The sequence below is a fragment of the Chiloscyllium punctatum genome, chromosome 29 (genome assembly GCF_047496795.1).
Source record: "Chiloscyllium punctatum isolate Juve2018m chromosome 29, sChiPun1.3, whole genome shotgun sequence".
Classification (NCBI taxonomy): Eukaryota; Metazoa; Chordata; class Chondrichthyes; order Orectolobiformes; family Hemiscylliidae; genus Chiloscyllium; species Chiloscyllium punctatum.
Genome location: NC_092767.1, coordinates 71,489,955 through 71,516,817, shown reverse-complemented (window position 1 = coordinate 71,516,817; position 26,863 = coordinate 71,489,955). Strand labels below are relative to the sequence as shown.

The window sequence follows — 26,863 nt, the reverse complement described above, 5'->3', positions numbered from 1 at the left end:
ATTTTTGATCAGATATAACTGTAATCCAGAAAAATTCCATTGATCTTTGAAACAAGTCTTTGAAAAGATGACTGATTATTCATTATTTTATGAGAAGAAAAAGTGACTTTAATTTCAACTTGCAATAAAGAGATATTGGGTAGATAAGCTGGAAAACAGGAGACTTAACCAGTCTTACTCTGCCCTGCCCTGATCTGGTTGTACAATTACAGGCAGCAAGGACACCTCCCAAAGATGGTGCAGAGTTCAATTTAAATATGTAAATTCATCTCTGATGACATCTTCAGGAGCTTGATAAATCATTCTAACATGAGGCCAGGAGTTAAAAGTCCAGTTGACGCTCCTTGGATTCTGGCCTTTTGAGTATCCCCAATTGTAACTGCTTCATATGTGGAGCCTGCACTTTAGCTACCAAAGCACAGGGCTCTGGAATTTGATCCCTAAACCTTTTTTTGCCTCTTTTCTTCTTGTATTCCTTAAAACGCAATTGTTTTGTTCAAATCTGACTTATGGGTTTGATGCCTGTTTTGAAGCACTTTAGATTGTTTTATTGGGTGGAATCTTACAGGGGTCTGAGTGACATGAGCTATGGTGAGATTTGTGGCAGAATCAGACAAGATACTCAGTGAGGCTGATCTTGATGTAAGATACATCTTGCTGTATCTTTTATGCTTTCTCTAAATGGCGAGGCCAGTCTCTTATTGATAGCGGTATGTTGCCAATTAAGGAGATAATAGTTTTTTTAAAAATGCCTTTTGATTGCCACAACTCATCTCATTTATATTCAGCCTCATACTTTACCAGACATTTACCTTGTTCAAAATGTTAAGTATTCAACATGGAATTACTTCCAAGAATCCTCATGGCACATCTTATACCACACTTCTGCATTTTAATGCTGCATTGGTGACTATCATTGTAAGGGCTGCCACAGGCACACACTGAACTCAGGGTCACACAACAAGCTCATGGATTGGACAAAGCTCAGGCCTATTTTCTTGCTGTCATAGCGCTCATTCACTCCGAGTCTACCTGGATGCTCACAGCATACCTCACCTTGCCCTTTTGTGGTTTGCCCCTCAGCCAGATTTACGAAGCTCATTTTTTTGCTGTTTAGCGCAGACACAAAGGCAAGAAGCTTGACAGGGTCGGCAGCAGTCCTCAGTCAAGTCAAAGGAGATAGCCTTCATATGGTGTGCTGACATAGTAAGTTAATGGCACCATCTGATACCAGTTCAGGGGCTTAGTAATAGTCAGCCAGCCAGGGTGATCAGAGGCAGTATGGAGTGAGAAACTAAATGGCGTCTACCCATCTTGACCCTTTCTGCTCCACTGTTTTCCTCCTGGAGTGAGAGAGAGGTAGGTATTAAGGGAGATGAAAGTGGGTGGCCAATGAAACGCTGAGGAAGCATCCTAGCAAGTGAGGTGGTGATGCAGAGGACATGCAGAGTAAGCACTGACAGGGATGGTGGGGTGAGAGTGAGTGAGGAAAATGTTGTAACCTATGGTGAAAGTGCTGAAGTATGAGCATTGGTAGGGGATGGTTGCCATAGCAGGGTTAGAATCAGCATGAGGAATTGGAGAGAACATTCTGGCACATCACAGAAGTGCTACAGCACAGAAGGAGGGCATTTCAGCTCATCATGCCTGCACAGGATTAAGTTAAATGGATATCATTAGCTTGCGCCAATCTCCTGTTTTTTCCCATACCCTTCCAACATTATTTTCATCCAAATAATCACTCAATACCCTCTTTAAAGCCTCAACTCAATCTGCCTCCACACACTTCCAGGCAGTGCATTCCATACCTTTACTACTTATTAAATGAAAATGTCTTTCCTCACTTCAACTATGCTTCTTTTACACAGTATTTTAAATCTACACTCTCTTGTTCCTTTTGCAAATGGTAACAGTTTCTCTCTATATACTCTGGGCAGCCCGTTCAAACTTCAGATCTCCTCTCAGTCTTCTCTCTCCAAAGCAATCTCAACTTGTTCAATCTATCCTCAAAAAAGTTTCTCATTCCTGTAAACCACTTTTACACTCTCGCCAATGTTTTCACATCTTCCTATAATGTGGCACCCAAAGCTATGTACAATATTTCAGCTACTGTCTAATAAACATTTCACACAAGTACACTATTACCTCTTTGCTCTTATACTCCATGCCCTTCTTAATGAAGTGGAGGATACTCAATATAGAATAGCCTTCTTACACTGGCAAAGTGGGGAAGGTCATTGACTTTCTTCCTCCATTGCTATGGATACCTCCAAACAAACCACAGGACACTCTAGACTGAGTTATTGCTCACATGCACAACAGGCTTTTAAAGAAGATGCAGGTACAAGAGACACTTGTTTTTTTTAAAACAACTTGTTTCAAGAACAGTGCATAGTAAGATGGTACTAGAATAAGACAAAGGATATCACTGGGGTGTGGTAGCTAGTTAATGAGACATGTTTGATCAGATAAAGCAAGAAACCTTGCAGGCTCTCATTGCAAGAATCCCTCCAAAAACTGATGGAACTCTCACTTTGCCACTAAAATGGAAGCCTCAACCCATTATCTTTAAGGCACCATCTAAACTCAAGCCCAACTTATAAATAGATCATGTTTTGTACATTGATATGCAAATATCATTTATGAGCAGGAGTGGGCCATGTGGCTCCATGGGCCTGCTCTGCCATTCAGACTGGTCACAGCTGATTTGATGACTTAATGTTCCTGCCTCCTCCCAATATCCTTTCACCTTCTTGCTTATTGAGCATCTGTCTAACTCTGCCTTAAAATATTCAAGGACTCTGCTTCCACCATCTTTTGTGGAGGGGAATTTCAAAGACTCGCAGCCCTCAGAAAAAAAACAAAATCTCACTTTATCCTTTCTTAAATCGGCAACTCCTTATTTTCTAATAGCGATCCTTAGTTGTACGTTCTTCCACAAGAGAAAACGTCCTTTCCACATCATCCTGTCAAGAGCCATCAAGTGTTTCAATCCAGTCCCCTTTTAGTTCTCTAAACTTCAGCGGTTACAAGCTTAGCACATTCAAACTTTCCCTATAAGCCAGCTCAACCATTCCAGGTATTAGTCTGGTAAACTTTCTCTGGATTAATTCCAATGCATTTACATCCTTCCCTGAACAAGAAAACTAGTGTTCACTTTGCTTTCATGTCCTTACAACTGCCCTCATTTAAATGTTAAAAAGTAGTCTCAGACCCACTCCTCTCCCCCTCAAACTAACGTAAAATTCAATCACATTATGGTTGCTGAACCTAGCTGTGTCTTCACTCTTATCATTAATTAAGCCATATCTACGTTACCATTGCCCATCTGATTTTTCCAGTATAACTTTAGTTTAAGATCACTCATGATCATCACCATATCTTTCTGACAACTTCCCATAATTCCCTCATTTATGTTCCATTTTAACATAAGAATGTTAGGTGGCCTGCACACCACTCCCACAAGACATAATGTCTTTGTCATTTCTCACCTCTATAAAAATCACTTTTATATCCTGGTTTTCTGAATTTAGGTCATCCTTCTCTGTTGAGCTAGTACCAGTAATAGTTAACAGAGCCACTCCTCCACCTTTTCCTAGCTTTTTAACCTTCCTAAATATCATATAACCTTTAATATTCAGGTCTCAATCTATCATGTTATCCTATAGACACACATTTGTAATGGCTATCATTTCCATTGGCTCATTAGGTTAACAGTTTAAGTTTCACATAGCCCTCCAGCACATCTCAGTGGCAATTAATTAATAAAAGAGTGGAGACAGCAAGCTGTTTTATCACAAATGAGCCAAATTTTGTACTCCTCTGATGTCCACCTGTCAGTAACAGATAATGGATGATGATAAGGACCTGTAATAATGGTTGGTCCTTCACCTTGAGAGCAAAAATGGTCTCAACTGTTCATTTGACTCAGATCACTAACTTAAGGCAGGACAAATTAAGACATATATTGATATCTATTCATTCTGACTGCAGCATTTTTCTGGCTAACTCCAGATATTCTTATTGTGATATCAGTTTGTCTACAACCTGCCTTTGACCTGCTTTCCATATAATTACAGAGAAACCTTGATTATCCGAAGATCGGACTATACAGCAAGATCCTAAGATCCCGATGCTTGGCTAAACCATATTATCCAGCTTTCGATTCTCCCGAATTCAATTAACTGAATGAAATATTTCCTACCCACGTCATCAGATAATCGAGGTTCCTCTGTATTACAAAATTTGGCTATTTGCTGATAACATGACAAGAGCAGTAGAAATGGAGGCACATGCCTATCAGTGATTACAGGTTTGTAAGAGTGACACAGTTCTCTCTTCTTCAGCCAACACAAACTTTTGGCATCATTTTTTTTTCCTTTACAATTCAAATGCTTTTCAAATTTAGAATTTCCAAGAACGTTTTGGATAGCAATGCACCAAAAACCCAAAAGGACACCTAATGTCTGGTTCATTGATGCTCACAAGTATGGCAACGAAGACCCCTAAATAATAATTTTCATACCTGGGAGATACTAACTAATGATAGAAGGGAATGGGAACATCACCTGTGGACGAGCAGCTGTCACCATGATGATCAGTGGTCACATAGGCATGGTAAAAACAACCATCTACAGCAACACCCAATAACCATTTCATATGAGGCTCTTGCAGCAGAGCTTGTCTCTCTTCATTGGTCTCTTCACCAATCAGCAAAAGTGCACCTTAAGAAACTCTCTTCCCCCCCCCCCCCCCAGTGAATTTGCTGCACATTATCATCTCTCACAGACAGAAAAATATCGACGAGTATGCAATTCAGAATGAAAACTCTTTCTTTTTTGTTACCAAGACATATCAAGATTTGCTCTAATACAGGGTTTCCCAAAGTGGTACTGCAACCCCATCAGGATTATGAGCCAGAGTTTTGGGGTTACAGGCTCCAGCCAGCAATAGCTGCCATGCGTGTGCCAAAATGGTTCATCTTTGAGGCCTATCCCTATCCTGAAAACTCCAGTAAAAAGCCAGGTACCTCTTCCCTTAAAATCCTTGCAGTCTAAATATCATCTCCCAAATGCCAGCCTTCCCTGGTCTGGGATCATGGCAATTTTCAAGCCTCAACAAAAAGGGTCACAATGGGGAGAAAAATAGAGAGATATTGCTCTAATATATTTCACAATTGCTTATGTTTACTTCCTCACCCAAAGGCCACCTGCTGCCTTTCTGGTATTCTGCGGCTGGAGAACAGGTTACATCAGCAAACTATTTGTGTCTATAGCGTTCACTGCACTCCACCCATCTAATCATGAAGAACAAGTTGAGCTGGAATGTGTTATATAGAAACTAATGAATATCTGGAAATAATTATAAGTCAAGGGTGTCCAATAACAGAGTGAGCTCAGGGCTTTAATCAGACTGAGGGATTAAAATGGACAGTGAACTGCAAATTATTTATAACCTTTGCCTGAACCCCAATATTAGAATATGGGCTTCAATCCACTGCTTGCTATCTATTGCCTCCAAGTGAAGTTTTAAAATAAATATAGAAAGCGAGATGAATTTACTGGGAGTGTTTTTCAACCCAGTTTCCTCACCTACTGGAGGTTCTGAACTGTAATAGGCAATTATTCCAGATGTTGTCTGTCTTGTTCTTCATCTCTAGTTTTGAGATATTCAAAGCAAACACATTCTTGGGACATGGGTTTTAGACAACGTTTTCAACTTGCAACAGTCACTTTCAACATCATACTCACTCTTACAACACTTTGGCCATGCAATTCATGAAGCAACATGTCGTTGGGACTCCAGTATCCTCCCCACACAAGCTTTGAATGTCATCCCTTCAGGCAGAGATTGTATTAGAGTGAATCCTATTCCAATTCAATCATTTGCATGCAATACCCAAGATTTCACGTCAGCAGTAACATTGCAATAACTAGCTACAGCATGGAAGTGGGAAGAAATCCGTCAAGATTCATACTTCTGACTTCAATCATTTTGAGACTTCTGCAACTCGTATACTTGTGACCAGCAGGAGTGATAGGATTGAGCCATTCAGGCTCTTGGGGTTCTGCTAACCAATATTACATTGTTCCACATTTATCCACCTTTGGTCAGTTTCTCTTCATATCCTTATCCAGCAAGAAAGATGTGATAAAATTTCAACATCTGTCCCTTTTAACATGAACATATACATTTTGCATTGCTTGGACCTGCTGGTTAATCCTCTGAGAAATGCTCTTAATCATTTGTAACAAGATTAAGGAAAAAGTACATGTTCAAAAGAAATATTTAATTGAACATGACACTAACCCCACCCTTTTCCCTAAACAAAATAACTGCACATACACACACCCTATTCTTTCAAATCCCTTAGGTAAAATACTTTGTGGGTGTTCAGAATTTAGTGTCTAATTAAGTGCAACATTCTACAGATAATACATGCCTGAACACTGTCATTACTTAAACATTTTTCAATGGATTGGATTTTAGTTCATCGTTTAAGACGTCACTTTGTCTTAGCCTGAATGCACCTAATTTGCCTATCTTTAATTTTAATAATTAAGTAAGTGACTGGGTGGTTTATTCACAGCATAAGAAAAATTTATGTCGCAATGTTTATGATTTTAAAAACATATATAACTGCCACAACACACAAACATGAGTAAGCCTTTTAGCCCTTTGAACCTGATCTACCAGTCAATAAAGGTCATGGTTGATCTAAAACTGAACTCTCAGCTCTTCCTTTGCCAAAGTCCTTCAATACTTTTGGTGAACAAAATTCTTTCACTGTTATTCAAAATTAACAACTGATCTCACATCAATTTGATGTAAGAGTTCCAAATTTCAACTGTCCGGTGCGTTCAGGAGTGTTTCCTAATTTCAGGCCTGAAAGGTCTGGCTCTAATTTTTAAACTTTATCTTCTTGCTCCCAACTCCCTTACTAGTAGAGAACATCTGTTTCATCCTAAAAAACTTGACAGCTGTGATCAAAACACTCCTTTACTGTTCTAAGTCCTGTGGAAAACAGCACTAGATTTTGAGATTTCTTGTACTTTAACCCTTAGAGTGTAAAAGTTATTCTGGTACACCTATGCTCTCAAAGGTGTAACACCCCTCCTGGGTTTGGTGCCCAGAACCACACAAAGCACTGTAAGGTGTGACTTAACTGGGCGCTTTGTGCAGCAGAAGTATTACTTCTACCACCTCATGTTTTCATTCTCAAGGTAGAAAGGCATTATGATGTTAATTTTTTTAATAAAGTTATTTCCATATGAAGCTTTCACTATCTATCCACATAAATTGTGTGACATCTTTCTGATTGGGCTTGAGAATAATTGTTTAGGTTGAAGTGGAAGTTTTTAGATTAAGCACCTCCACATCCCGATATTCGATTCTGATCACTGGGTTTTTCTCTCTTAATATTTGAGTAATTATTTGAACAACTGGTTAAGCAAGCTGCTTAAAGCTGTTACAATCCAGTGGCGGTGCAAATGTTGTCTTCCATCAACAGGGTGCCGATATCAGTTCAAAACATAACTCTGCCTACCACATAATTCAGCGTTATCACACATACATTTCAATGCAAGTACAATTCTGGGTACAAAGGCTGCTTGTCCCAATGATTGGCCAGTCGAATCACCTCCTTTTGGTTCTTTGGAACAGGCAGACGCCAGGTAGTATTCAACCATCCTGAATTTGTCAAACCCAATCTTTTATTCAAAGTGATTGCATGAATGGGCAGCACTTGCTCAACAACCCTGAGTGTGCTAACAACTATATAACCAACCAAATTAAAATGAGTCAGGCCTGTTATATGGCTCATCTCGGCTTGCTAGAAGAAAATGCATTCATACTCAGGGATCCATTCAATGCAAGCAAAATGAATACATTCAAGCCTTGCATTTTTTTTTAACAATCCAGAAGCATAGGAAACCCACTCTACTGTTTTCTCCATGGTAAACTACTCAGTGGAAATTTTAAATTCTTATGTTTGCCCTGATGAGGTGCAAGCTGAGAAGTTTTGGTAACGTCTCATTGTTTAAAAACATTCAAGCAGAATAATTTTGTAGATCCATCATAAAGTCCAACCTGGTAAATTACCCTTTAACTGCCAGATTGCAATCAGTCTGTTCTGCATTCCCACTTGATTTCTGATAAATGTACAGCTTTCAACAAACTGAAAATTACATTTTATTTTGCTCAAAAACTGCATGAATCCATGTAAGATTCTGTGATCCATGTAAGATTTATTTAAGATATCTGGTTGGCATGGACAAGTTGGACCGAAGGGTCTGCTTCTGTGTTGTATAACTCTAGGATTCTACGACTCTAAAATTCATTTGGCCAAAAGTAACAACATACTAAACACCCATGACATTCATTTAAAGAATAACTGTGCTGCTGTCAACAACTACAATATTTGATTATTCTGAATTGGTTAATTCAACATGGCATTCGGTTTTGGCTATGCTGAAAAAAAAATTACACATTTGCAAGTCCAAGATCTGGATAATAGCTTAGGTCCTTCATTTTTAAGTAAAAGCATTAGCCAGCTCTTCTTTCCATTCAAATATTTCCATTAAGTGTTGGCACTGATCAGGAAGTCCTGTCTGCTAACTCAGGGGTCCAGGACACAATGCTGCTGAAGTCTCTAATTAGGCTGGTGGTTGGTAATGTAGGGTGGGAGAATACTGTTTAAAACTAGGAAATCCTCAGGAAAAGCAACAACATCCTTAAAAAAATAGCCCTGGAAATGGATCCCATTTTAGTTAAAACTTTTAAAATTATTTCCACCCACTTTTGGAATAAATGAATTAACAGTCCATTTCTGAATTTCAGAAAGAAAGACATAGCAATATTTAATTTAGTGAACTTTTTTAAAGAATCAGGTTAAGATGTGTGAACATAATGCTTTTTTGTTTTTAAAATCCAGCATCAACTGTCCCAGATGATTCTGCATTAGCTATGACCTCAGCAGGATACTTCTATGGCATCCCCTTTCCATGACTCTATTGACTAACAGTCAGCTTTGTGCTCTTATGCTTTGGACACAAGGGTGAACCTCACCATTTTAGCCTGGAACTAGAATAATTAAATTATATTAGACTGAGCAAGACTTATACTTGTATTTGGAAATCAAAATACAATGAGGTATTACATTAGAGATAATTCCAAATCATTCTGGAATATAGAGAGTTACCCAAGCTGTTGAAGTATATGGTGAAAATGGGCATCATTTACAAATGTACATTCCCAGTGCAAATTCAAAATAAATTCAAGTAAAACAATTGAATTTATTTAAAATGACTTCAGCTATACAAATAAAATTTATACTCCAACCTGAAAAATATTGACAGTTTATCAACAAATGCAACCCCAAGACAGACTTAACAATAATGTGGAGCTAACTGCCTCCCTAACAGCACTGCAGTTGTATCTACACTCAATGGATACAGTTCTAGAGAGCTGCTCACCACCAGAGAAAGGGCGACTGGGGATAGGCAATAAATACTGTCCAGCCAGTGATACTCATATCCCATGAATGAATCACAATCCTTTAAGAGGTTTACAAGAGTGGGGGGTTCCAGGATTATTCATCACCATGTGCAAAACAAAACATGTAACTCAGCCATACATCACAGAAGGAGGCCATTCAGTGATTGTGCCTATGCTGGCTGTTTGAAAGAGCTATCCATTAAATCCCCATTGCATTGCACACGTCCTCTTCAACTCAATTGTCTCAAGAAAGGATTACTGAACTGCTTTTATTAAGCATTCACTAATTTATGGGACATGGGTGTTTGATGCTGTCCATCTTCTAATCTATCGTGAGGAGACGATGATTCCCTTGTGGTCTTTTGCAGTCCATGCAGGTACAGTGCATAAAATCATGACTGATATCTCCCACATTTGCTTTTCCCTTAAATTCCAGAAGTCTATAGATCTCTGTCTTGAATGTACTCAACTACTTCACACCTTCAGCTCTCTTGGGAACAGAATTTCAAATATTAATAGTCCACTGATTGAAGAAATTCCTTTATTTTTGTAAATAGTTGCCTCATTATTCTGAGTTTATGACCGCCAAAATTCCCGGTTAGGGCAACAGCCTCCCAGCATATCTGTTGTTTTAACCCCAAAAGAATTACATATACTGCAGCAAGATCATCACTTGTTATTCTAAACTCTAGGGAACACAGACCAATTCCCCATAACATCTCATTATAGGATAATTCTGTCATCTCAGGTACCAGGCATATCAAACAGTGTCTGACCACATCCACTTGAAGACAAATTGGGCCTAGGATGAAGTCAAATTTATTCTTAATGTTTGTAACTGGGCAGAAGAAAATGCAGAACTTCCCCTAGAAACAAGAAGAAATCTGAGGGCAATAATTTCAAGGCAATGTAGTCATTCCAGCTGATTATATCTGCAGCATGGGACAGAAGCATATATACAGATCAACCACATTTCACCCCTTTGCCAAGGTCCCATCACACTGGCAGAGAATAAGGTTATAATCATGGCTACTTTGCCTTTTCAAGAAATGCAAATGAACTGTGAAGGTAAGAGGTCTGACAATTCCTCAGATGTAGCTTCCTGATCTCTGATAATCCCTCAAAAGGAGATGTATTCCTTATGGATAGAGGAAAATCAAATATTTTACTGAAATTCAAAAGCTGCACAATCCCTACATCTGGTTACAGAGCAGAGGAAGGTGCAGGTTGCCCACATGCATCATCAGTTTGAAAATCCATGTGGAATCAAGGAAAAAAAACTAACTTTTCAGTTTTAGGAAAGTATTGGAAATAAAATGAAAAATTGTTCCTATAATAATGATAGACTTCAATTTACAGGAGAAGTTGGCTAAGATGCTTGCAGAGGCAAACAAGCATGGTGCTGATTAACAGACTGGTTACAGACTGGTAACCAGTCTGTTAATCAGCACCATGCTTATGGATGTGGTACCTTTAACTGTACACATCTCTGCAGAACTGTTTCACTAATCAGGCATTAGGTTCAATATGAAAATTTGACTCTTACTTTGGTTAGTCGAAACGTCATTGCTTTAGAACTGCAAATTTTAAATTCCTGTTGAGCTCACCCAGTGACAATTTTATGTAATACCTGTTAAATTATATCATTGAACCTCTCCAGTTCCAACTGGCTCAATACTTGGATTTCCAACATCCTCACTCTGACATTTTTGGTCTATACTCAATGGAAATGTCAGCAAGAATATTATATGTTCTTCACTGACACAGTAGACAGTATCTTCCAAACCCATGACTGCTACTGCCTAGGAAAACAAGAGCGACTGGCATACTACCCTGCAACTCTCACTCTCAAGTCACACCCCGCTCCAACTCACGTACACCTATGCCTCATTGTCACTAGGAGTTTCACAGCTCCCTTTCCAACAGAGTGCAAGCGTAATTCCACCATGTATACTGCAGTGACACAAGGTGGCAACTCACCATTATCTTCTCAAGTATAATCAGGGATGAGAAATAAACATTGGTTTCGCTAGCAACACTATACTGCAACAAAAATGAATTACAGGAAATAAGTAAGGCAAGTATTTAGATGTTTTCAAATGGAAACTTCAGGAGTGCATTGGAGCGAAGGGATCAGTGAAGCATATTGAAAGGCTGAGATGAGGTAGATAAAACATGAGAAAACTTGTGTGCAATGGATGTAGGTTTGCTCGCTGATATGGAGGGTTTGTTTTCAGATGTTTCGTCACCATACTAGGTAACATCTTCAGTGAGCCTCCGAATGAAGCACTGGTGGTGTAGTCCACTTTCTATTTATATGTTTGAGTTTCCTTGGGCTGGTGGTGATGTCATTTCCTGTGTTTTTTTTTGTCTTACCCATGTCAGAACAAACACAAGAATGCCAGTTTCAAATAATCAAAGCAATATATATGCTACAGAAGAAAATGGTGCTGACTAGGGGGCACCATTGATGGTTTGCAAAAGGCAGATTACACACTGCAATTGAAAATCCCAAAACATCTATTGTTCCCGATTGTAAATTTGCAATTGGCAACAATTGCTGAACGCCTGATTGTTCTCAAGCTCTTACAAAATCCAATTTAAGATTGCCAGTTGAGCTCATAAATACATACTCTCATATATACAAGGGCCCATTCTCTGCAAACAAAAAGAACATGTTCAATACTTCTGCCTTATTTGAATTACCTGGAAGATCAGGGAACCTACAGTTTCGCCATTGTTTCCTTCATGGCAACACTTGGGTCTATTAGAATAGACTTCCTAACCAAACAACACCCTTTTTCCTTGTAGTACAAATTCTTGTGGATACTCTCATTCTTTTGACCTTCCAAATTCCACGTACCTGGCTCCTGAATGAAGGTATCCTTGCCTATGCTTTAAAGTTTGTTATACATCCTTACGCTGTTTTCAAATCTATTAATTGGCTATTAAATCAATTTGTTGCTTCTTTGTGAAAATAGTACGCATTAGAACTTTTCACTTATCCTGGTCTTTCCCTTCCAAAAAAATTAAATTTATTTTATTCCTTGCAAGATATGCTGGATATATAGAGATCCGAAGGAAAAGACAAATCCTTGGTCCTAAAATTCAGAGGTGGAGTCTAGCCTCAAAACATTAACTAGTCTTCTTCAGATGCCCTCAAGTTGATTCACAAATTTGAGATGGAGAAAAACAAATTTGCAACCTATCCTTTATTTTATGGAGGCATAATTAAAATATCACAGCCAAAATAAAACAATAAGAAATAATTTTATTGTGGGCCTTGTTCGACAAATCCATTCCCTAAAAACAAAATCTAATGTATTACTAGCATTTTGTGTTCATTTTGGACTTGTAGCGCATAAAACAGATAATGGCCATTCACCCCAACAGGACTATACTCTGGGTTTACACTCCATTCAAGGCTCATTGAATCCTTTCTCATCTAAACGTATCAATATCTCCTTCAATTCCTTTTGCCCTCACGTTCTTATTGAATTTCATTTAATTATTCTCAGCTGTGGCCTATGAAAGTAGACAAGCTGGAGGCTGGAAGAACACAGCAAGCTAGGCAACATCAAAAGGGAGAGAAGTCAATGTTTTGGGTGTAACCCTTTGAAAGTGTCAAAAACATACATTGATGGAAAAATGCAGCAGCATCTGTGGAGAAAAATCAAATTTAGCATTTCGAGTCCAGTGACCCTTCTCCTGAAAGTGAGTTCAATATTCTCACCAGTTTCTGGGCAAAGCTACTTTCCTGTTGGACTATTAGTGACCACCTTACTTAAATATGGCCCACTTGATCTCGTCTCAGCAATAAGTGGGACCACTTTCTCTCCATCCACCCTGACAAAACTTTTCACGATTATGAAGGCTTTTATCAGGTCTGAAGAAAGGAGTCCCAAACCTGTTCAAGCTGCTTGTTATAACCTGTCAGTTATGGTTACAACCTTAAAAAAAAAACCCTGCCCTTTTGAAAATGCATAAACTCAATTACATCTACACCGCTTTTTACTGTTACCACATAAAAAATACTCAGTGGGTGCTTTTGGCAAGAAACAAGCGATAAGGCCTCTATTTTATGATAATTATTCACCTCCATTGTTGTAAGCTACCCAAGCAAACATTAGAATGCTAAGTTTTACTTTTTGAACGATTAAACAGCCTCTACGTTAGTTCAGTTGGGTTCTCTATTATTTCCAGAAAACCCTTCGAAGCTGGGCTCAGGTTAGGCCTCATCCTGCATTCAATCCATTTCGAAATGGGGGGCGGGGGGGGGGGGTGAATGAGAAATATCACCACTTACCATAACGAATCTGCTTTTGGGGGTGGTTTTCTTCTTATAAGCTACTGTGTTTTATGGGTGTTTATTTCTTTTCTTTTGCCGGGACATATGATGTTTTATTTCAGAGGCGACACTTTTTTTTCCCTCAGTCACCGCTGACTGTCAGAACCCGCATCACGCCACTACGCATGCGTAGCCCTCCCCAAGGCACTCTGGGGAATGTAGTCCTTTCCACCCACTCCCTATCGCCTCCTCCCCCCTCCCCCAAGTACACCATAATCAAATCAATGACAATGCACCCCCTTTGGGATGTTAAAGGAAAGATTTTCTGCCGGGAGATGTTGTTATTTAAAAAAACACAAACGATGCTTCAAATCACGAATATCCAGTTATGTCTTGATTCTAGTCATGTTAAGCAAGCCTATTACTGACCATCGACATTAGGATGTCGCCCCTACCAAGGAAGACAATTGCATTGCAATTCATTGCGATGCTGAATGGATTAAATAATGCAACAGCTTTGCTCAGCTGGGGCGGCAAGAAACTACATTTCCCGGCACCCTGGGTCGCGCACCACTTCCGGCCCGGCGGCACCGCCACCGTCCACTTCCTGCCGCTCTCTTTCCCCGCCCGCCAGCAGCTGGCGGCCTACAACCTAACGTGCTGGGTGGACGCCCGAGTCTGATTGACGTGAGGGAAGCGCAATAAAGACTGTTTCTCCGTGGAGACCGACCAATGGAGGCCACGAAAGGGAGGGCGGGGATTTAAAAAAAAATGAAACCAGCAAGTTTGGTTGGGAGGGCAAATTACGAAGGTGGAGAAGAAGAGAGAGAGAGAGAGAGGGGGAAGGGGGGGAAAAAAATCTTATTGTCGTGAGGCCAATTCTTTTTATTTTGAGGGGAAAATTTGTGGCGGCAGCGGCTTTTGGTCGACATTTTTAGTGGAAGTCGGGCGTGGCCTATCGAATGGTGTGTGCGGAGGTGGATTTTTGTTGATGTTTGACTAATTGTTTGAGGATCGGGGAGGAGGAGGAAAGAAAAATATATTTGTCCCTTGGAGGAGGAGATATCACCTGACCCGTCGAATCAGTGCGCCTCCATGGCGGCCTGAGAAGCATCATGAGCGATGTCTGCTCCTGGGGGGGATCCAGCAGCAGCAGCAGCAGCGAGAAAAAGTTGTTGAAGGGGAAGAGTACGGGAGAAATATCCGCCATTTCTGTCCGGTCATAGATTTGCAAGAGGACCGAGAGCAAAGAGAAAGCAAAAGAGAGGGTTGGGGGGAAAAAAAAACCCACATCAGTTTAATCCACACACATTCCCTCTCCTCCAAATCTGTCCTGTGATTCCTGAGGAAAACAAGATGTCTGCTGACCATTAATTTAAAAAAAAAATCCCCAGGAACAAATCTATATCTATTATTTGTCTCATCTTGTGGAAAGAAAGCTAAGGTAGGGAGATATTTTCTTTTCTTTCTCCTCTCTCTCTCTCTTTGCTTCCACCCTCAGTTTTTTTTCCCTCCCGTTGAATGGATCCTTAATTTGTATTCTAAGCCTGCTCTTTCTCTCTGATTTTGGCCTCCGAGCATTTATTTCGTTGGAAATATTTCAAGGGTTTTTTTTTTGTTAGTTTTTGTTTCGTACATGTATTTTCAGAACAGCCAAAGGAATAAAAATTTGATGTGGCTGAGTGTGCCATGTGTCAAAATGTGTTGAAGAACTAATTTCGTTTTTCGTTGTTTAGAAATGAATGACACCTTTCTCTTCCCAGAATGAATTTTAACATTTTGTAGGATTTTGTAAGGAACGTTAAGGAAATGTATCTTTTTTTCAGTGCTTTGCTGTTCTAATTTTTAAAATCTGAATTTTTAATCGTATAAATGTGTTGCTATCACCTCTAACATAAAGCACAGAATTATTTAAAATGCTTTTTGGAGAATAAGGTTTTAGCACTTTCAAGGCAATCCAGTGTTAAGATTTAACTCAAATTGTATAGGAGTGATAAAGATACAACTGTATCTGGATAATGTGTTATTGATTAATTTTGAACATTAAATTCTCATTCTGTTTTCCATTCCTAAAAATCTAGATGGGTTAATAGCTGAAATAGAAGAGAAAATTGTTTGGCTTTTTTAAAAAAAAAAGTGAGTGGGTTTGTTTGTTTCTTCAGTTAAGGAGCATGTATATGCTGACATTAAACATAGTACATTCACGGATGTAGTGATTTCTGCTTTTAATGAGCATGGTGCACTCTGTATTTAAACAGTGACTTCAAGTCTACAAACTCTATCTGAACCCTTCTCCTCCCCCTTTTTGAATATATGTGGAATATGTCTTGACATGTTGGGTATCCATTGCGTGAAGCACATGTTTGTGGTATGCATCCAAAAGGTCGACTTTTGCTTTATGTTGAAGTGTACTTTTATGGGGTGGGGTGAGGGGAGTTGTTTATGTTCATGATTCAGTGAACTATTGTGAAGGGATACACCGCCTTGTATCACAAGACATTAAGAGGTCAGAATTGAGGTGATATTAGAAATTGAGTTCTGCTCTTATTTTAAGAAGGTTCCTTTTAATCTGCTTATCAACTGCATTATTTTAAGACCATGTTCCCAGTAAAATTTAATGGAATGACTGCAATTTAGCCCCTTCCAAATTTAGTCGTAATTTTTCTTGACGCTGATCAATTCATGCTTATCATTTACCAATTTGCAGTCAGACAATAACATAAATAACTGTATCAAAACCCCTCTCAAATTTTGAGCTGTTCTATTGATTGCAGCATGATAAATGGCAAATCCTGTGCGTTATATACCAGTATCAAAACTACGAACTTAAGTAATGTAATCAGCTAGGGCTGGGATTCGTGGTTTGTGGTGAGTGAGCTGTCCTTAGTTATGATGGTAGCTGCCCTTCTGGGAGGCAGAGAGATTTTCGGTTAGTATTTTCACTGCTGCTTTTCAGTGAAACATGGGTGTGTGCAGAGCTTCAAGGTTCAGTTGTGATGACTACTGTGAATGGATAGGCTGCAGAAGTTCCCTGGTGAGCCTCCTGCAGCTGGAATGACCTTGTTAACAGCCATAGAATTGGAACTTAAAAAATGAAATCTAAATTGTTGTGTATATAAATGGTTTTGCTATTCTGTTTTCAGTTAACCTGTGGGTCGTTTTTTGGTCATTTTTGACTTCCATTCTCCCTCTTCCCCCTTCCGCCTCAGAAAAAATTACCCTAATGAATGTCTATACAGCAAGAATTGCAACCCGAGCCATCTTCCAATCGTAAGAGGCTCTGTAACATTCTAAAATTATAAATCATTTGTAATCTTCAAAGATTAATCTTGGCATTTTCTCATGTTGATTTGTGTAATGATTTCATCTTGATTTTCATATTTTTAAATTCTTGGAGGTTAGCATATATAAAAAATCAATTAGACCAAAAAATCTTTGCTGCAGTGTATATAATTTAAAAAAAATACTGCAATGAATTAATACATGAAGGCCAATTGATTGCTTAAAACAAATCATTCATATTTTAGAATTTTAATGTGTTCGAATTTAAAATAAAGAACTAATGATAGTTGCTGCTGATGGCTTGCATGAGGACACACTGCATTACGACATGCAGAATTTTCTCCCATATGATTTCTTGATTGTCATCTTTTAGCCAACGGGGATTTCTAACTGACAAATATGGCATTATCCAGAGGTTTGGGGGAGGGTTTGGGTGCAGGGATCAGTGATGTCTCTTATGCTGTTTCACCTGCTCAAAGAGTGGATTCCCAGGGGTGGCCTTGTCTTCAATGTTTATGGTGACTGACTGAATTTGGCACGATGATGACCCTGCAGTTTGCTATTGTCTCCACATCTGCTTAATAAAAATACTTTCTATTTCAAAAAATGGATGTATCCACCTCTACCTCCCACCACCACTGTATTACCACTTATATGTTGTTGCTAAATCCCCTCATCTACACTTGCAACATCAGTTTCCGGCTGAGTCCAAAGTCCTCCAATCCACACCTTAATTCTAATCTTTAATACTCCACAAACTATTATTGATTCAGAATGCCGCAGTCCAAGTCCTCGTGAGTAGCCTTCACTAGAGGCAATATGTGTTCATGTTCAAGTTTGGAGACTGTGTTTCCATCGCAGATGGAGACATTAACAAGGAAAAGTACAGAATTAAATGTCTGTATGTATTATAGGTTAAAGCTTCAGCTAATGAACTGACAAATAAGCTAGTGATTTCTTATTCTAGAGGTTAATACTTGGAACTAATTTTATATTTTGAAGGACTTCATCATTGTCCATGTAATATCATTTTAACATAATGATATTTTAAATGTATTATTGAACTGTGTGAATTCTTGACGAGCACTTTATTTTAAATGCTTGTAACATTTCCTGTGCCATCATGTAGGGAGGTGATGGCCTAGTGATTATTATTGCTGGACTAGTAATCTTAAGACCTAATATAATGTTCTGGGGTCCAGGTCCAAATTCCACCAGGGCAGGTGGTCAATTTAAATTCAATAAAAATCTGGAATTTGGGAATCTGATAACCTGGCCGACGTGTGACTCCAAGTCCACAGCAATGTGGTTGGCTCTTAATTCCCCTCTGGGCACTTAAAGATAGACAATAAATGCTGCCCTAGCCAGTGACACCCTCATCCCATGAATAAATAAAAAGGAATGTGGACAGTACTAGATCTGATGCGTAGCTTTACATATTTTTTTGCTAGTAATGTAATCCTAGACTCTCTCTCTTTTAGATGCAAAGTATGGCCCTGAAGTAGAGAGAAGAAAGGAGGGCAGTTAGTGTTGGATAAGGAAATAATCAACAAATTGTGAAGTGATTTAATATTTTTGGGAACAGGGTTATGTGAAGAAATTGTTCTTGTTTAGGTGTCTGGTGTTTTGCCTTTCCTATTTCAGGTCTGTAAAGTTGAAAAGTAGAGAATAGCTATTCAGAACATAAGAATGTGATCTCCTACCTGTAAGGATTCTTATCTCCAGGTGAGATATTATCAGGTGATCTGTGGACTGGTGTTTCCACATGAGAATTGATTTTAAATCATGCAGGATGGTGGCATGGGATGAAAGCAAAGTATTTCATTTGGAAATTAGCTCATCAATTCTAGATTATTCACTAGGTAGCACTTCCATTTCTATGTCGTGACCAGAATAGTAAATACAGATAAGGTTTGCAAAAATGTTGCCAGAGCTGGAGTCTTTTTAGTTATGAATTGGGATTGGAAGGCTGCACCTGTTTCCTCTGCAACAGAGGCGGTCAGGGGACAGATTTAATAGGTGTACAAAAGTTGAGGGGTCTCACCAGGGTTGATAGGAATGACTTTTTATTATTTCCAGAGTTTGATAAGTAGGGAGAAGAAATTTTAAACTAATAGTTTAGGAATATTGAAATGGTTTTTTTTGCCACCAAGATAGTGGGGCTTTGCAACCTAAAAAGGGTTGTACAGGTAGAAGTCTCCATTACATAAAATATTTGGGTCTGCTTTTAAAATACAGTAAGTTACCGGGCTACGCATCAAGAGCGAGAGTGTGTTTATTTGGGGCTGAGTGGCTTTTTTTTGTCAACCTGGACAGGATGGGCCTAATGCAGCATCAGTAGTCCTTTTGATAGCAATGGTCACCTTGTGACATTGAGATAATGGAAACAAACTTGGGAGTTGAGTATATCAGTTAACACGTCTTATGTATAATTTAATATTAATATCTTTTGAAACATGTAAAAACTGCACTTACTGCGTAACTGGTTCGATGTGCTAGTAATGCCAACTCTTGATGCTTTTTGTGCTACTTAGTGACTAGTGCGCACCTAAACCAACAGACACTTTTACTTCCGGTTGGTTCTTTACTGGGTTATTAGCATAAAAATTAAGTTTTTTTTGATATTCATTCACTGGCATGAGGGTTTAGCTGGCCACACCAGTTTTTGCCCATTCTCGAGGGCAGTTAAGGGTTGGGAGTCATAGGAAGTGCAGACCAGGGTAAAAATGGCAGTTTCCTTCCCTAAAGGGCATTAGTGAACCAGATGGGTTTTCCAACAATCATTAATGGTTTTAGGGGTCATTGGAGTGGCATGGTGGCTCAGTGGTTAGCACTACTGCCACAAAGCGCCAGGGACCTAGGTTCGAATTCAGCCTCTGGTAACTCTGTGTGGAGTTTGCATATTCTCCCTGTGTCCGTGTGGGTTTCCTCTGTGCTCCAGTGTCCTCCCGCAGTCCAAAGATGTGCAGGTTAGTGAATTGGCCATGTGAAATTGCTCATGTTGTTCAGGGTTGTGTAGATAAGGTACATTAGTCAGGAGTAAATGTAGGATAATAGGGTAGGAGAATGGGTCTGGGTGAGTTACTCTTCAGAGTGGACTTTTTCGGCCAAATGGCCTGTTTTCACACAGTAGGGATTCTGTGATTAGACTCTGAATTCCAGATTTTGTTTGATTATTGAATTCAAATTCAACCATCTGCCATGTTGTAAGTTTGCTTGCTGAGCTGGCAGGTTTGCTTTCAGATGATTCCACACCATGATAGGTAATGTCATCAGTGAGCCTCTGGTGAAGCGCTGGTGTTCTGTCCCGGTTTCTACTTGTGTGTCTTGGTCCCTTAAGATGGGTGACATCATTTTTGGGTCTTTTGCTGAGAGATTGGTAAATGGGCTCCAGATCGACATGTTTATTGATTTTTGAATTCCTGTGCGTGTCTCTGTTTAGTCTGTCCAAGGATGGATGTGTTGTCCCAGTCGAAGTGGTGTCCTCCTTCGTCTGTATGTCAGGATACTAGTGATAGTGGGTCATGTCTTTTAGTCGAAGAGTGCAGTGCTGGAACAGCCACAGCTGGTCAAGCAGCATCTGAGGAGCAGGAGCATCGATGTTTCGAGCATAAGCTCTTCATCAGGAATGAGGGGCGATGACTGGCTGTGCTTTTCTCACCCCACACTCTGACTCTGATCCCCAGTTCTCACTTTCTCATGTCTTTTGGTGGCTAGTTGGTGTTCGTGTATCCTTGTGGCTAGTTTTCTGCCTGTTTGTCTGATAGTGTTTCTTACAGTCCTTGCATGATATTTTGCAAATTACATTCGTTTTACTGGTTGTTGCTATAGGGTCCTATAGGTTAATCAGTAGCTGTTTGTGTGTTGGTAGGTTTATGGGTTACCATGATGCCATGGGGTTGCAGTAGTCTGGTAGTCTTCTCCGAGATGTCTTTGATATATAGTGGTGTGGCTCGAGGTTGTTTGGGTTTGTTGTTCAAGTATCAGCGGACTGTATTTAGCAGGTATCCGTTCTCCTTGAAGATGCTGTATAGATATTTTTCTTCTCGTAATTCCTGGGTGCTGCAGTATATTATCCTTTTTATATGTCCTGATGTAGCTCTGGTTCTGGGTGATTGCTTCTGTAGTTAAGTATCTAGTCTGTGTGTGTTGCTTTCCTGTAGACGCTGGTCTGCAGTTCTCCATTAACTGTTTGTTTGATCCACTGTGACATCTAGGAAGGGGAGTCTGTTATTGTTGTTCTCCTCCGCTTTAGTGAAATTTAGGCCAGTAAGGATGTTGATGTTGTAGGTTTCCTCGAATTGGTTCTGTTTTGTGATGACAAAGGCGTCATCTACATAGCTGCCAAAGTTTGGGTTGGATTGTGGGGAAGGCTGTTTGTTCGAGTCTCTGCATTACTGCTTCTGAGAAGCAGCCTAATATTGGTGATCCCATGGGTGTTCCGTTGATTTGTTTGTAGGTTGTCTTATTGAAGGTGAAGTGGTTAGTGAGGCACAGGTCAACTAGCTTGAGGATGTTTGTCCTTGCTGATGAAGTTGGTGCTTGTCCTTAGTTTGTCTTGTAGTGCGGTCAGTAGTTCTTTGGCCAGGCTGATGTTAATTGATGTGAACAGGGCTGTTACGTCAGAGAAGACAGTTATTTCGTACTCTTCTATCTTGGTCTCTTTGATCAGGAATCCCTGGGTGGAATGGATGAAGTGGCATGAGTCTTCCAGGTATTTCAGTTTTTGGTGCCTCACTAACCACGCCTCCTTCGATGACAACAACACCTACAAACAAATCAATGGAATGCCCATAGGATCACCAATATTAGGCATATTAGCAGAAGCAGTAATGCAGAGACTCAAACAAACAGCCCTCCCATGATCCAACCCAAACTTTGGGTCCACTATCTTTTGTCATCACAAAATGGAACAAATTAGAGAAAACCTACAACATCAACATCCTTACTGGTATAAATTTCTCAAAAGAAGAGGAGAATAACAACAACAAACTCCCCTTTCTAGATATCATAGTGGAAGAAACAGTTAATGGAGAACTGCAGACCAATGTCTACAGGAAAGCAACACATACAGACCAGATATTTAATTACAGAAGCAATCATCCCAACACCCACAAACAGACCTGCATCAGGACATTATTTAAATGGGCCACAATACACTGTAGCACCCAGAAACTACAAGTAGTAGAAGAAAAATATCTAATATAATATCTTCAAGAAGAATGCAGGGCGAAAGTGAGGATTGCAGTTGCTGGAGATTAGAGTACTGATTAGTGGTGCTGGAAAAGCACAATCATTCCTGATGAAGTGCTTCTGCCTGAAACATCGATTTTTCCTGTTCCTCGGATGCTGTCTGACCTGATAAACACAGTCCGTTGATTCTTAAACAACAAGCCACAACATGCCCAGAAACTCTAGCCACACTACCATGCATCAAAAACATCTCTGAGAAGGCTACCAGGCTACTCTGCCCCCTTGGCATCAAGGTAGCTCACAAACCTACCAACATGCAAACAGCTACTAATTAACCTGAAGGACCCTATACCAACAACCAGCAAAACCAATGTAATTTGCAAAATTTCATGCAAAGACTGTAACAAACAATATATCAGACAAACTGGCAGAAAACTAGCCACCAGGATATACAAAAAACAACTAGCCACCAAAAGACATGACCTACTATCACTAGTAACCTTACTTACAGACGAAGAAGGACACCACTTCAATTGGGACAACGTGTCCATCCTTGGACAGGCTGAACAGAGACATGCACAGGAATTCCTCGAGGCCTGGCATTCTAACCAGAACTCTATCAATAAACACATTGATTTGGACCCCATTTACCAACCTCTGAGAAAAAGAACTGGAAATGATAACATCCACCTTAAGAGACCAAGACCCCCAAATAGTGGGATATGCACCAGTGCTTCACCGGAGGCTCCCTGATGTTACCAAGCATGGTGATGACATGTCTGAAAACAAACCTGCCAGCTTAGCGAGAAAACTTACACCTTGAACTTCAACCTGTGCTACAAATAATCTCAAAAATCACATCCACCGTCATTGTGGGATTCAAACTTGGGTCCCCAGAACTTTAACAGAGTCTCTGTATTAACAGTTCAGCAAAAATACCACTAGGCCATTGCCTCCCCTGGCTTCAAGGGTTTTGTCCAGATCATCTTTTATTTCGTTGGATCAGTTTTGACAAAGGAATTACAAGGAAGTTTGCATACTTGTGTTGTGTTAGACTGTATAACGCACTGTTTATTTACATCAATGTTTCCTGCCTTCACAATGTGGCTCACTGATTCATTCATTTGTCTTGGCTCTCAAACTCTTCAGTTCTAGACTTGCTGTACAGTAAGGAAAGAAAATTCTAGAAATATGCAGCAGGTCTGGCTGTATTTGTGGAGAAGAAAAATTAGAGCTAATGTTTCTGTATATGCGTTATTGTTAGAATTCATCTGCAGTATGGTCATATTCTACCTCCCCCTCTCACAGAAATGTAGTGAATGACTTGTCCCTTCCAAATATAGGAGCAGGCATTGGACGTTCATGCTTGCCATCTCGTTCTGCCATTTAAGCGTGATTGTGATTTAATCTACACTTTGACTTCATTTACTTGCTGTTGATTCACATCCCTTATCCACATTGAAAACTATGAGCAGCATGACGGCTCAGTGGCTAGCACTGCTCCCTAACACCACTAGGGTCCCTTATTTGATTCCACCAGTGGCTGACTGTGGAGTTTGCACCTTTCCCCCGCTCCGTGTCTGTGGGTGTCCTCTCTGCTCCAGTTTCCTTACCGGTCCAAAGATGTTCAAGTTAGGGTGGATTGGCCATGCTAAATTGCCCATAGTGTCCAGGATGTATAGGCTAGGTGGATTAACCATGGGAAATGCTGGGTTGCAGGTAGAGGGTACGGGCTGGTTCTAAGTGGGGCACTTTTCAGAGTGTTAGCATGGGCTTAGGGTAAATGGCCTGCTTCCACGTTATAGGGATTCTATCAACCACAGTCTTATAACATTGAACATTACAGCGCTGTACAGGCCATTTGGCCTCAATGGTTCCACAGGTCGGCACAACAATCTGAAGCTCTTCTAACCTATACTATTCCATTCTTGCCCATATGCCTATCCAATGACCATTTGAATGCCCTTAAAGTTGGCAAGTCTACTACTGTTGCAGGCAGTGTGTTTCACGCCCCCATTACTCTGAGTAAAGAAACTACCTCTGACATCTGTCCTATATCTATCACCCCACAGTCTAAAGCTGTGTCTCCTTGTACTAGCCATCGCCATCCAAGGAAAAAAGCTCTCGCTGTCCAACCTATCTAATCCTCTGATTATCTTATGTCTCAATTAAGTCATCTCTCTATCATCTTCAGTGAAGTTAGTCCCTCAGCCTTTCCTAGTAAGACTCTCCCTCCATACCAGGCAACATCTTTGTAAATCTTCTCTGAAACCTTTCCAAAGCTTCCACATTCTTGCTATAATGCGGTGACCAGAACTGTACGCAATACTTGTAAATGTGGCTGCACCAGAGCTCTGTACAGCTGCAGCATGATCTCATGATTCCGAAACTTAATCCCCCTACCAGTAAAAGCTAACACACCGTATGCCTCCTTAACAACCCTATCAACCTGGGTGGCAACTTTTAAGGATCTATGTACATGGACCCTGAGATCTCTATGCTCATCCACACTGCCAAGAATCTTACCATTAGCCCAGTACTCTACATTCCTGTTATTCCTTCCAAAGTGAATCATCTCGCACTTTTACACATTAAACTCCATTTGCCACTTCTCAAATGGAGTTTAAAGTGGATTATTAGTTCATCGTTGAATTCACTGCCAGGTGACCATGATCTAATTTTATATTTGCTGTTCCTTAGTTCTGAGCTACTCCTGCCCTCCCAAATGTCAACCCTAATGAATTTGTTTGTTATATCTTAATTGTGTTATACACTTAGCAAGTGTTTTCTTTTGTCCTCCAACTGTAAACCTTTGAACCTTTGGTAATCTTGTTCTATCCATTCTGATATTCACCTTTGATATGTGGTGCCCACAAACTGAATGTAGTGCTGAGCTAGGATCTGAGGAAGACAGTTCCTTCCTTTGAAATTCATTGCGTTTAAGTGCAATGTTCCATGAGCATTGTTGACTACCGTGTTCCTATATACAGAGTAGCTTCCATCACTTAACTATACAACATTTTATCCATCAAACTTAGTTAACTATCTAAATTGAGAAATTACTCTGTTCCCTTATCCAAGTTACTGATGTGATGAAAGGTGAGGCATCAGCCCAGATACTTGGAAACCACGATTTATCAAATACCAATTAGAATACATTCCCTTAATCACTGCTCTCTTTCATATTTTCCAACCAGTTGTCAACACACTAATGAAGCCAGTTCTGATCCTTTATTTTTGCTAATTTAAAGATGATGGTAGAGGGTTGTATTTTTTGGACTGGAGGCCTGTGACCAGCAGTGTGCAACAAGATTTGTTGCTGAGTATACTGTTTTTTTTTGTCACATACAAAAATGATTTGGGTATGAATGAGATATGGTTAGTAAGTTTGCAGATGACACCAAAATTAGTTTAGTGGGTGAAGAAGGTTATCTCAAAGTAGAATGGCCTGGGGAATGGTCAGTGGAGTTTAATTTGGATAAATAAGCGGCGTTGCATTTTGGTAAGATACATGAGTGCAGGGCTTATGCTGTTAATGTTAGGGCCCTGGGAATTGTTGCTGAGCAAAGATGCCTCGGAGTGCAGGTGCATAGTTCCTTGAAAGTAGAGCTGCAGGGAGGTAGGGTGGTAAAGAAGGCATTTGTGATGCTTGCCTTCGTTGGTCAGTGCATTGAGTATAGGAGTTGAGAGGTCATGTTGTGACTATAAAGGACATTGGTGAGGCCACTTCTAGAATACTGCATTCATTTCTACTATAGGAGGGGGGGGGGTTATAAAAGATTTACAAGGATGTTGCTAGAGTTGGAGGGTTTGCTTTATATGCTGAGGCTGAATAGGCTGATGCTTTTTTTTCCCTGGAATGTCAGAGGCTAAGAGGTAACCTTTTACAGAGGTTTATAAAATCACGATGGGCATGAATAAGGTAAAGAGCCAAGGTCTCTTTCCTAGGGTAGGTGGGTCCAAAACTAGAGGGCAGAGGTTTAAATTGAGAGGGGGAAGATTTAAAAGGGACATAAAGGGCAGCCTTTTCAAGCAGACGGTAATGAATAAATGGAATGAGCTCCCAGAGGGAGTGGTGGAGATGGGTACAATTATAACATTTTAAAAAGGCATCTGGATTAGACCTGTTTAGTGATATGGGCTAAATGCTGGTAAATGGGATGAGATCAGTTTAGGATATTTAGACTCAATGAACTGTATTTACTGACTCCATATTGACTATGTTCAAAGACCCTCATTCATCCATTATGTTAACTTAGATGTGAATTGCCCTTATTTTCTGGTTCATCTCCTAATCATCAATGCAGACTTCACTACACGTCCAGACTCTCCTTGAGTTATGTTTCTATTACGTTCTGCACATATGGCAAGGGGTATAAAATCCAATACTAAAGGTCTTCATGTTAAAAATCAATCAAAATGGTGATTGGGGAAGCATTGGTCCATCAAAGGCACATAGTGCTGAGACAGTAGAAAATAAGGAAATGGCAGACTTGTTAAATTAGTACTTTGTATCCTTTATCTTCAATCAAGGAAGAGAACAAAATTCCATGTGGATAAGGGTGCGCACACACAGTTAACAGGAGGAACTTACCTTTTTCTTGC

General features: G+C 39.9%; 2 protein-coding genes across 5 annotated transcripts in view; one reads left to right on the top strand and one right to left on the bottom strand.

Moving 5' to 3' along the window:
• Positions 1-13,977, bottom strand: part of ap2s1 (adaptor related protein complex 2 subunit sigma 1) — a 44,736-nt gene extending 30,759 nt beyond the window's left edge. Inside the window, exon 1 of the mRNA XM_072549376.1 lies at positions 13,802-13,977. Within this exon, the coding sequence (XP_072405477.1) occupies positions 13,802-13,804 (3 nt within the window). The 5' untranslated portion in view covers positions 13,805-13,977. The remainder of the gene's footprint in view (positions 1-13,801) is intronic.
• A 610-nt stretch (positions 13,978-14,587) lies between these two features.
• arhgap35a (Rho GTPase activating protein 35a) overlaps positions 14,588-26,863 on the top strand; it is a 147,755-nt gene continuing 135,479 nt past the window's right edge. For 2 of the 4 annotated variants that reach the window (XM_072549375.1, XM_072549373.1), the window contains exon 1: positions 14,588-14,748. The gene's annotated coding sequence lies outside the window, so the exon portion shown is untranslated. Of the gene's footprint in view, positions 15,228-26,863 lie in introns of all 4 variants that reach the window. The other 2 variants (XM_072549374.1, XM_072549372.1) reach the window with 1 other exon arrangement.